The sequence below is a fragment of the Falco punctatus genome, assembly GCF_963210335.1.
Source record: "Falco punctatus genome assembly, chromosome: 16".
In the NCBI taxonomy this organism is placed as follows: Eukaryota; Metazoa; Chordata; class Aves; order Falconiformes; family Falconidae; genus Falco; species Falco punctatus.
In genome coordinates this window covers 49,703-61,791 of record NC_137596.1, presented here as the reverse complement: position 1 = coordinate 61,791, position 12,089 = coordinate 49,703, and the positions used below count along the sequence as shown (strand labels likewise).

Here is a 12,089-nt window from a genome sequence, read left to right as displayed (position 1 = left end):
TCTGATGATAAATACTTCAGTCTGGTTTAGAAGTGTAAACTGACAGCTCTGCCATATTAGGAGCTCGCATGTCAATATGGGGAGGGGTTGTGTGGGTGGGCAGAAAAAAGCCAGTGTTACTGCAGGCAGGGCCGGAATGTCCCAGCATCACCGGGAAGGCTGTAGCCGGCTCGGCTGCAGCATTGTGCAGAGGACAGCGCAGCAGGAAGCGGAGGCTAAAAGCGGGACTGGATGATGCACTGCAAGGAAGGGTGCTGCAGGCCTGGCAGCCTCTGTCCTTTGGGATGCAGCCTGCTGCTGGGGCTGTGCCAGCCTTGTCCGGCACTGCTGCTGGGAAAACGCCAGTGCCTGTGGCAGAGCTGCGGGGCTGCAGCTTCCCTGCGACTGTGCTGTTGGGGATTGCATGCTCTGCTGTGCTCCTGTGCCCCTTTAGTAGCATCCTGTAGCAAGGTGTTAAGTCACTTAAGGGAGCCTGGCTGCCCGCAGGGCTGATGGGCTGTGCCATGCCGGGCTGTGCTGGGGCTGGCCGGAACAGAGTTTGTGTTCTCCTTAGTAGCCCATAAGATGTTTGGCTTTGTGACTAAAACAATGTCGGTGGCACACTGGTCCTTTGGCCACTGCTAAGCAGTACTTAGTGTTGTCTCTTTTGTCTTTTCCCCCCAGCCCAGCGAACAGGCTGAGGGTGCACAAGAACTTGGGAGTGTACACAGCTGGGCCAGCTGACCCCAACTGATGAGGGGATATTCCATACTGTATGATGTCATGATCAGTAATAAAAGCTGCAAGAAAGGAGTGGGGGAACATTTGCAGTTACAGTTTCTGTGTCTTCCCATGGAACTCTTACACATACTGAAGCCCTGCTTTCCAGGAAGGGGCCTGCCAATGGGAAACAGTGAATTAATTCCTTATTTTGTTTTGCTTGCATGCATGGCTTTGCTTCATCTATTAAACTGTCTTTATTTTGATCCACAGGTTTTCAGCTTTTGTTCCTCCAAAACTCTCCCTGCTCCTGTGGTGGGATAAGGGGGGCTCTTAGCTGCTGGCAGAGTGACCCTACTACACAGGCATGTGACGGAGGGGGGTGTCTTGAGGCAGAGCTGGTAGACAATGCTGCTTCAGGCTCCTCGGACACTAGAGCACAGGGTTTTGCCACATGCTTCTCGTCCCTTTACTTGACCTCTGCTGAGGTTGTAGAGGTGACAACAGGCAAATGAACTCGGTCAGCTCATGCTCCTGGGCCACGTGGCACTGGTAAAGCCAGACATGGCTGTCAAACAGAGCTGGCAGCAACGTATGTCCTCTGGCAGATGGCCTCCTGATGCAGCGGAGAAGCAGGGCCTGTAGGAAACGCTGGGCTGGAGCCTGCGGAGCCTCTGGAGGTGCTGCCTGCACGAAACCCTCACACGGCAGGGGCACGAGCCCTGCACTCCCTAGCCCTGGGCCGCACCGTTCTGCCCTGAGACCTGCTCGTGGTGGTTTCCCACAGGCCGTGCGACGCTCCGGTCAGACGCCAGGCGTGAGCGATGGCTGCAGCAGTTCGTGCTAGAAAGTGAAATGGGCGCGGAGGTGCGGGGCCGGTAACTGCAGCAAGGTGACGCCACACTACGAGCCTGCCGCAGTTGCTCTCGTGTCACCCCCGGTGACGCGAGGTGCCCCCTGCCCCCGCTGGCGGCGCCGTGCCCATCCGCACCGCGGCCTGGAGGCAGCGCGGCCCGCCCCCGGGGCGGTACCTGCGGGCAGCCCGCTCGGCGGCGGCCCTGGGGCGCGGCCAAACCGCAGGGCGGCGCCCTCCTTCTGCTCCACGTGACCTGCGCGGGCGCCGGTCACGTGAGACGCGCAGCCCAGGGCCCGACCCCAAAATGGCCGCCTACCTGCAGTGGCGGCGCTTCGTGTTCTTTGACAGGGAGACGGTGAAGGAGCCGGCAGGGCCGGATGGGGCCGGCGGGGCGCCTTTCGCGCTGCCCCCGGGCATCGCCGTCTGCGACTCCGGACGGGGAAACCTGGTGTTCGGGGATATCCTGCGGGGCGGCCGCGCTGGCCCGTGTGGGCCTGCTGGGGTTCGGTAGGCCCGTTGGGGCAGCGGGTGGGCAGCGGGCGCTGGTGGGCGCGGGCCCGGGGTGCCCCGGCCCGGGGTGGCGGCGGGCTCCCCTGCCTGGCCTTTGCCCGTTGAGCAAACCTGGCCCGCGGCGTTGGACACCCCAGGGCTGCTCACCAAGTGCGCTGGCAGCTGCCAGGCTGAGGCAGGTGAGGGGCCGGTGGGGCGGGCGTGGGTTCGGGTAAGGCCGGGGCGCATGCCTGGAAGGGGGTGGCAGGGGAGCTGTCCCCTCTGTGCGCCTTAACTCTGCTGTACATATGGAAGGTCAGATTTGGTTTTTGCCTCGCTCCCTGCAACTCAGTAGCTTCCAGGCTTACAAACTAAGGGTGACGCACCTGTACCAGCTGAAGCAGCACAGTATCTTGGTTTCCATCGGTGAGGATGAAGAGGGCATTAACCCCTTGGTAAGTCAAATGACAATGAGAGGATAATGCATCGGTGTTATGGGTCTTGCTTAAAGAGTACTGCAGTTACCTCAGCTGACCTCTTCCCTTCAGTGGCTTGCTCATTCCGGGCACCGTTCTGCTTGATGCCAGGCCCTGGCCTTCTCATACCTCATGTTTTGTTTATGCTATGTTGTTATTGTTTGTAGGTTAAAGTCTGGAACCTGGAGAAACGAGATGGTGGCAATCCTCTTTGCACACGAATTTTTCCGGCCATACCAGGTAACAAGCCCACAGTTGTATCCTGCCTGACTGTCCATGAGAATCTTAATTTCATGGCTATTGGTAAGTAAAATGGAACTATAATAACTTAAGAAAAATATTATGGTCCTTACTCAGATGTAGGGAAAACTAACAGATAGCACAAAAATCAGCATAGAACATCCTGACGGTTTTCCTTCTCACACAGTTTTTATGTTCTCATGGAGAGATGGTGTATCTTGTGCTGTCCATGAGCTTGAGAAAATAAATACATAAGTTTAGCCTGAGTCTGCGTATGTTACAGTAATAACTTTGATACTTGAAAGAAGAGCATAATTTTAGTTAATGTCATCTTTCCCCGCCAGTCAGTAAGGTTATGCATTTATTGAACTTGATACTAAATTTAGCTTTTGTTGTAGCACAGGAAAAAACATGGCTTTTGTGATACCTACTGTTAACAGAGATTCCCCGCCCCCCCCCCCCCCCCCCAGCACTGCATAGAAACCTTTTTTTAAAAGAAAAAAGCTAATTTCCCATTTTGGATTTAACTATTCCTTTGTAATATTTTTTCCTTAAGTTCTGACAGAGTAAGAGCAGTAGCGTTGTGAGGTTACAAGCACTTTTCAGTGAGTTGATCCCTGCACTAAAATCAGAAGGCTTTCCATGTGTGTGCTGTGGCCTTCCACCCTGGAACAGCTTGCGAGACTCAGGCCGTCAGCAAGCTGTGAAAACCACATGTTTTACTGGCTTTTAGGAAATCTGTCTCTAGTCTTTTTACAGTGTGTAGTATGTTTTAAATGAGTGAATTAAAACAATAGTTACCATTGGTGGAGAAAAGCTTGTTTGTACCGCAAAATACAGACAGACTCAAACAAAAATAACCTCCAACAGGAGTTTGTGCATGGAAAGCAAGTTGAACCTTGCTGAACAGTGACAACTTCTGCGCAGCTGGGTGACAGCTCTGAACTGTAACAGGAGTAATAGGGTGGTTGGGCACTCTGGCTTCTACTTGCTGCAAGAACCTGTGATGATCCTGTTACTTAATACATTGCTGGTGATCAAGATGATGTTGCTGACTGGAGCTGCCCTAACTTAATGCTGGTTAATATTTCAGGTGTGCCTTGTAAGTAATAGTTTAGTCCATCCCCTTCACCAGGTTTTGCAGATGGGAGTGTTGTACTTACTAAAGGAGACATCACTCGAGACCGGCATAGCAAGACCCAGATCCTTCATGAAGGCAGTTACCCGGTTACGGGCCTTGCTTTCCGACAGTCTGGCAAAACAGCACATCTGTTTGTGGTGACGACAGAGAACATTCAGGTGAGAAGTTAATTGGAAAAAATGAGTCTCTGACTTGCAAGTTGTGTTGGCTTTTGAGTCTGGTTCAGAGCGATCCCCAAAAACTTTGTTTCTTCTGTAGTCTTACATGCTTTCAGTGAAAGACTATACTCGCCTGGAGCTGGACACTCACGGTTGTGGATTGCGCTGTTCAGCTCTCAGTGACCCCTCCCAGGATCTCCAGTTCATTGTGGCAGGAAATGAGTGTGTGTACCTTTATCAACCAGATGAACGTGGCCCCTGCTTTGCCTTCGAGGGACAGAAGCTCATTGTTCACTGGTATCGGGGGTACCTCATCATTGTCTCCAAGGACCGAAAGACGTCTCCAAAGTACGGCTCCTTGGAACAGATGAGTTCTTTTTGCTCTTGCAGCTTCCTGCTTTTCCTCATTTTCATTTTCCGCTGTGAAGCTTTGCTCTGGGGGGCTGATTCCAACTTTGTCAGAGGTGGTTAGGCTTCATCTGGACCCATATATCAATTAACTTCTGTTGTGGGAGTAACACAGTTAAGCATGCTGAATTTTCCCAGTTATTTTCCCAGTCCTATGAGTGTCTCAGTCTAGAACATAGATGGAATTTGTGTATAAATACATGGTGCTTTGCCTCTGGGTTTGCTTAGTTCATTTGCCCAAATGAATCCCATTTGTCTTGCTCTCTGGACATTCCTAGTTTGTGTAGGTATCAAGAATTCACATTGTGCTTCTCTTGTTCTCTAAAACTTTCTTCTGCTCTCCAGGTCAGAGTTTGCTGGGAATGAGGCACAGAATTCGGACAAACAAGTCCTGAATATCTACGACTTGTGCAACAAATTCATTGCATATAGCTCAATCTTTGATGATATAGTGGATGTCTTAGCAGAGTGGGGTTCTCTGTATGTCCTGACCAGAGATGGGAAGATTCACGTACTGCAGGAGAAGGATACACAAACCAAACTTGAGGCATGTAAATCTGTTTCATTATTAGTCTCTGCTTTAGGCCTGTGAAATTGTCCTGGCTCTGCAGGTTGGAAAGTTGAGCCATTCAGGTAAGTGAGTTAGGTAACAAGCGATCTGGTAGCTTTTCAGCATAACCAGTGTTATAAAGCATTTTGTATTTAGAAGCCCATGTATGTGTACAGCGCATATAGCACCAAAAAGGAGAAACAACTTGTTTTCCAGGTGTGATTGAACTTGTTTTGCAAGGTGACATTTCCTTCATGCTGCTCTTCCCATGTATTTAACAGATGTTATTCAGAAAGAACTTATTTGAAATGGCCATTAACCTGGCCAAGAGCCACCACTTGGACAGTGATGGTTTGTCAGAGATTTTCCGACAGTATGGTGATCATCTGTACAACAAGGGGAACCACGATGGAGCCATCCAGCAGTATATCCGGTAAGTGGGGGTTCTATGGGAACAGTGACGGTGTAGTTACAGATAGGAGCTTCAGAGGTCTTGATTTCTGTGTTAGTGCAGGAATAAAACCAAAACAAAACTGCATGACTTGAGGTGAAAATTGTACTGGTAGAGAGAAACATGTCAGTGAGTTTAAAAGTCTTGGAAGAAGTTGCTTGAAAATCGCTCTGTACACCTTAGGATAAAGTTCTCCTCCTTGATTGTCTTTTAGCATGAATAATGGAGGAACATTGGGGTGGAGTGGGGCCTGATGATGTCATTAGAAAGAAGGGATTGCTCTAGGCAAGACTGATGTAATTTGACCAAGTATGCCAGTCATCTTGAAAAATGCTCAAACAGCTTAATGTCAGTTTTTAAAACATCTCAGATATTTTAAAACTTGGAGCAGCCTGTTTTGGAGCTTACTGAAAACTTCACGTTCAGTCTCTTGAACATAACACTTGCTGGCATTTTAATATAGAACCCAAATACTGGAGTCCCAATGTCTAGCGAGAGTTGGCATGTGTTTTATTGTCAACTTTTGCATTAAGTGTTGGGATAACTGTAGCTAAACTGCTCTGTGTGGGCACGAGTGTTTAAAGCTGACTTCAAGTTATGTGACAGAAATGAAGGAAAACGTAGCTTTTGTTCCCCTTTTTTGGGGCTTCCCAGTTAGCTGTGTTCAGAGTGTAGTCCTTCTCACTGCCTCTTTTAAAGGAGGATTAACTCCTTGTCTGCTGTCGCCGTTGTCCCAACCATAGCCTTTGTAGAGGGCTGGTTGTTTCACTGTGCGTGTGGATGGGTGGTCTCGCATAGCTGAGTTGTCCCAGGTGGGTTGGTGCCTGCTGAAGTTAAGGCTTCCCTGTGCTCTGTTGTTAATTTTTCCATTTGTTTCATCTTCCTGGGTATGCAGTCTCTTGTAATGTGGCTTTTTCCCTCCCAGCACTATAGGCAAGCTGGAACCATCTTACGTTATTCGGAAATTCCTGGATGCTCAGCGTATCCACAACCTCACTGCTTATCTGCAGACACTCCATCTGCAGTCCCTGGCCAATGCAGACCATACTACACTTCTGCTGAATTGCTATACCAAACTCAAAGACAGCTCCAAACTGGAAGAGTTCATTAAGGTATTGGGGAATGGTGAAATTGTGCAAAGTTGTCATGTCATCGTAATAATTAAAAAGGAGCAGCAGAGACATTGTAAATTGACTCCTGTGGGGCTGTTGAGAGACTTAATGGGTTTGTCCCTTGGTACCTCTGTCCTTGCTCCTTTGTTTCCAAGCTCTTGGTTACGTTCTCAGTTTGGTTGGCTTCCTATCTGGGTCTGGAGCGTGCCAGCTTTTGCTGGTGTGACTGGCAAGCTAGAGAGAGGTGATTAGACTACTTCCCTTCTGCGCTTGCGATCTTACCCTTGCACAAGAGGTACTAAGTTGTCCCTGCTCTGGCTTTCCTCCTCTTAAGTGGTTACTGCTTGTGGACTGTGGGAATGTTGCTGAGGGACCATCTTTCTGCTTTTGTTCTTGTAGACGAGTGAGAGTGAGGTCCGCTTTGATGTGGAAACGGCAATCAAGGTGCTTCGTCAAGCAGGTTACTACTCCCATGCTGTGTACCTGGCAGAGAAGCACATGCATCATGAATGGTACCTCAAAATCCAGCTAGAGGACATCAAGGTGAGATGTTAATGCTCTCATGTTATCAGGGAGAATACCAACTCTCTAGCCTCTTTAGTGAGAATCCTGTTTTACTGACCTCTTCCCTGCGGCTGGTGTGCTGACAGGACTACTCAGATGGCAGTAACCTGCTACTGCTTATGTGTTGGCTTTCTGCTTTTAGCTTGTGCAGTAGACTAGGGGTGGAAATCAGAGGGTCTGTCTTGTTCTGTTTCAGATGTGGCTTTTTACAGTGCACTTTAAGAGTTACTTTAAGTAACTTTTAAGTAACTTTAAGGGTTGTTAGCAAGAGACTAGGCTTAAGTTGTACTCCCTTTCCCCTGGGCCACAGCCAGTCTTCCTCCTTGAGGAGGAAAACAAGCAGGAATAGGGAACTAGGTGATGACTCAGAACCAATAGTGTTTGTGGCATACTCACAGCATATCTTCAATGTTTTCTGTCTGAACCTTGAAATGGAGGGCAGACTATTTTGTGATTATTTTTCTGGCTGCCTCCACAGAACTACCAAGAGGCTTTGTGCTACATTGGAAAGCTGCCTTTTGATCAGGCAGAGAGTAACATGAAGCGGTATGGTAAAACCCTAATGCACCATGTCCCTAATGAGACCACAGAATTGCTGAAGAACCTTTGCACTGATTACCGGCCATCAGGAGACAATGGAGGCCCTGGGATGCTGGAAGGAAAAAAGGTACAATTTGTGTTGACTGAGAGTTGTTGCTCTTGAGTGGTAACGTTGCAGCAAGTGAGTGCTCCTGCACTCCTTATGGTGGAGGCCTGATGTTTTAGGTATATGTTCTCATTATACCTAAAACATAGTCTGCTCTGATGAGACCCTACCTGCAGTACCGTGTCCAGCTCTAGAGCCCTCGGCACAGGGAAGACATGGACAACATGGACCTGTTGGAACAGGTCCAGAGGCAGGCCCCAAAAGCAGTCAGAGGGATGGAACACCTCTTCTGTCAAGAAAAGCTGAGAGAATTTGGGTTATCCAGCCTGGAGCAAAGCCTCTGGGGAGACCTTATTGCAGCCTTTCAGTACTTAAAAGGGGGTTTATAAGAAAGATGCAGACAGACTTTTTATCAGAGCCTGTTGCAATAGGACAGGGAGTAATGGTTTTGAACTAAAAGACGGTAGATTTAGACTAGATGCAAGGAAGAAATTTTTTTACAGTGATTGTGGAGAGACACTTGAACAGGTTGCCCAGAGTGGTGTTAGATGCCCCATCGCTAGAAATGTTCAAGGCCAGGCTGGATGGCACTCTGAACAATGATCTGGTTAAAGATGTCCCTGCTCATTGCAGGGGGGTTGGACTAGATGACCTTTAAAAGTCCTTTCCAACCCAAACTATTCTTTGATTCTATGAGAAGCCCCATCCTGCTGTACTGGTAGTCTAGAGACAAAAGAGACTGCTTAAAGCTATTGCTTGGAACCAGTTCCTGCTGTAATGAACATCCTGTACTGTGCTATATCTGTCATGTTACAGACTGGGAATGAGCACTCTGCACAGCAGAAGCACCAGTCTGGTGGAGACTGATCTGGGTGTTTGACTTTTTCTGGCTGTGTTACAGGCTAATTCAGAGGAGTTCATTCCGGTCTTTGCAAACAACTCCCGAGAACTGAAGGCTTTTCTGGAGCATATGACTGAGGTGCAAGCTGACTCTCCACAGGGTGTCTATGACACTTTACTGGAACTTCGACTCCAGAACTGGGCGCATGAACAAGACGAGCAGGTTTGAGCTCCTCCAGCTTTGTGTTTTGAGGGGAAGATTTGGTCTCTGAATCCTATTTGCATTCCTGCCAACCTGTTAACTGTTCCTGATGAGCATTGGTAACATGAGGCAATACATACGCTGTGCTGGACACATGGCATGTAAATGGGAAAGCAGCCTAGTAGCTGGGAGAGTAATCCTTTCAGTGAGGCTGAGCTCTAATTTAAGAACAGATTCCAGACAATACAACCTCTGTGGGCAGGTGCTTCTCCCACAAAAGTAGCTCTCTCTGTTTGCCTGGATCTCTGAGGATGCAGACTGTTTAGGTGATAGAAATCATGTCCTGTTTGCTTAAGAAGGATAGAGCCTTTTTGCCAACAGCAAAACTGTCCTCCTCTTTGAGAGACCTGGAAATTGTTGTCAGGTCTTAGTGCAAAGTGTTCTGAGTGTGTGTGTTGTGCTCTGCCTGACCTCTCCCGCTTCTCTGTAGATCAAGGAGAAGCTGCACAATGAAGCCCTCACGCTCCTGAAGAGTGGAAGGTTCAAAACAGTCTTTGATAAGGCCTTGGTGTTATGTCAGATGCACAATTTCAAGGATGGTGTCCTCTACCTCTATGAGCAGGGCAAACTGTGAGTGGTGCTCTTATATGTAGAGTCCTGTCCCTTTGCCTCCACTGCAGGGAGAGTTTCTGATCCATAAATATCCCTGCCTCACAATGGGAATGACCTCTTTAGTATCTCAAGGTGGAAACTTCAGTTTGTTGCTCAGCTGAAAATACTTGTTAAGAGTATGGTGATTAAGTAGAGAGTGAATGAAAGACCTGTCTTACCTTCTGTGTGAATGCCTGGGGATTGCATGGATGGGTCAAAACCTGAGGTCCCTGTAACAAATCAAGCAGAGATGGATTGTTGCAGCTGATGAGTCTCTTTTCACCTGTAGTTTCCAACAGATTATGCACTACCACATGCAGAATGAGCAGTACAAGAAGGTGATCGAGGTGTGCGAGTTGTATGGAGACCAAGAGGCTTGTCTGTGGGAACAGGCTCTTGGCTACTTTGCACGGAAGGAGGAGGACTGCAAAGAGTATATTGCTGCGGTGCTGAAACACATTGAGAACAAGAATCTTATGCCTCCGCTGCTTGGTAATAATGACAGGTGACACCCAACACCCCCCACCCCGAAACCCAAACTAGTTTATAGCACACTCTGTAAATAAGAAATTTGAGAGAAGTGTCAACAAAGTTTGAGCCCACCATTTGAAGTAATAACCTGCTCTATAGGGAAAAGCGATGCCAGTCACAGCTCCCTAATCAGGAAAAAAAGATCTGCAGTATCAGTGGTTACAGATGCCTGTACATAATTTCTGTTCTGTCATTGTGGGGAGGTGAAGGGCTTGCTGAAACTCCTGTTGTGCCTTGGTGGGAAAGTTGAAATGGAATCCAATCCACTAGATCTTTGCTTTGCCCCATATGATCTGAGCTATCCAAATATGCTCCCGGTCACCCATTTCTGGAAGAGTTGAAATTGAAATAAGAGTCTTTAAATGAGCTTTTGGACTTAGTAAGAATAGTAAGAATGCTGACTGCCTTTGCCTGTAAGTGGCCTTTCACAGGGAAGCAGTTTGTCCAGGTAGAACTGGTGTAGCTGGGGGGTTTTTTTGCTTGTGTTAAACTAACATCTTGGTTCCTCTCAGTTGTGCAGACTCTGGCTCATAACTCCACAGCCACACTGTCTGTGATTAAGGATTACCTTGTCAGCAAGCTGCAGAAACAGAGCCGCCAGATAGAGCAGGATGATCAGAGAATTCAGAAATACCGAGAAGAAACTACAAGGATCCGCCAGGAGATTGAAGAGCTAAAAGCGAGGTATGGGACTGTGCTGTCTTGTCTTGCACAGGACAGAACTGTTGCTTTTTGTTATTAAGGAAAAACATGCTTTGTCTTTCTTGCCCTTCTGCCTCCTCTTGCTCTCTCAGTCCCAAGATCTTTCAGAAGACCAAGTGTAGTATTTGTGCTAGTGCCCTGGAGCTGCCTTCTGTCCACTTCCTGTGCGGTCACTCCTTCCACCAGCATTGCTTTGAAAGCTACTCTGAGAGTGATTCAGAATGTCCTACTTGCATGCCAGAAAATCGCAAAGTGATGGACATGATCCGAGCCCAGGAGCAGAAGAGAGATCTGCACGACCAGTTTCAGCATCAGGTAGGGTAACATTGGCTGTTTTACCAGGTGTAGTAAATAAGGTGTAGATTCACTTACAGATCCCCAGAGGCTGGTAGAGAAGGGTGAGCCTGAAAGGATTTTGTAAACAAGGTTACATTGACTGCGAATAATGAGGCATTAGATCCTGAGGTGACTGCATTATGTACAGGGCATGAGGAGTCATTGATGCTCTCCAAAGATAAAAGACACACTGTTCTCACCTGACCCTGAAACGGATTGAGATCTGTTGCTTGGTGTGATAGCTGGTCAACTAGTGGCGTAGAACAAATGAAGGAAAAAGAGGGGGGTGGGGGGAACAACAGGAAAAAGCAAAACAGGAAACCCCTAAGCTTGTGTGAGTTGGAACAGGGACAGGATAGGGCAGTTGGGGTACACCAAAATTGTTGTCTCTGCATTGTGTTTCCCAGGGATGAAGTGGTGAGGTCAAGAGTAGGGTTAGCTGGAACTTGTTAATGCAGTTGGAAACTATAGAGTAGCTGAGGCAGTCACGTTTCTGCTTAAGATAACTGTTACCTTTTCAGTGCATGGCTCAAACATAGGCTTGAAACGGGAGGTGGAACGGCCACTAGCCGAATGCCTTAGCAGGAAAAAACACTCGTGCAGTGCTTGCATTGAACGAGCAGGACCGCCAAGGGCTGGCTGGGGCTGCTCAAAGTGAGGGGGTGACAGGAGAGGGGCTGGAGCAAGAGGCTGTCTCTGGTGGCTTTTGCTGACGCTGCTGCTGTGTGTCCGGCAGCTCAAATGTTCCAACGACGGCTTCTCTGTTGTTGCCGACTACTTCGGTCGAGGTGTCTTCAACAAGCTCACCCTCATCACGGACTTGCCCTCGGGGAAGGCAGCGACCACCATCGAGGCCGGCCTGCAACGGGAGCTGCTCATCCACACCAAGCACAGCGCCTGACCCGGGCCGGTGCACCGCGCGCCCCCTCGGCTTGTACCGGGCGCCGCAGCGGGTCCGGGGGCCGCCCGTGTGAGGGCTGCGCGCCGCGCTGGCTGTCAGCCCCCACAATAAATCGGACTTGCTGGGCAGTGCGCTG

The 12,089-nt window shown here is 48.8% G+C and overlaps 1 protein-coding gene across 1 annotated transcript; it reads left to right on the top strand.

Annotated features, from left to right (window-relative positions):
• The first annotated feature begins 1,823 nt into the window (after positions 1–1,823).
• VPS11 (VPS11 core subunit of CORVET and HOPS complexes) lies at positions 1,824–12,081 on the top strand. The gene is made up of 16 exons (XM_080366907.1): positions 1,824–2,017; positions 2,355–2,499; positions 2,688–2,823; positions 3,896–4,059; positions 4,160–4,407; positions 4,813–5,014; positions 5,299–5,450; positions 6,394–6,580; positions 6,980–7,123; positions 7,623–7,811; positions 8,692–8,853; positions 9,323–9,462; positions 9,773–9,975; positions 10,527–10,698; positions 10,809–11,031; positions 11,789–12,081. The coding sequence occupies exons 1-16, from the start codon at positions 1,860–1,862 to the stop codon at positions 11,951–11,953; spliced, it is 2,790 nt and encodes a 929-aa protein (XP_080223033.1). The 5' UTR covers positions 1,824–1,859; the 3' UTR covers positions 11,954–12,081.
• Positions 12,082–12,089: the final 8 nt, after the last annotated feature.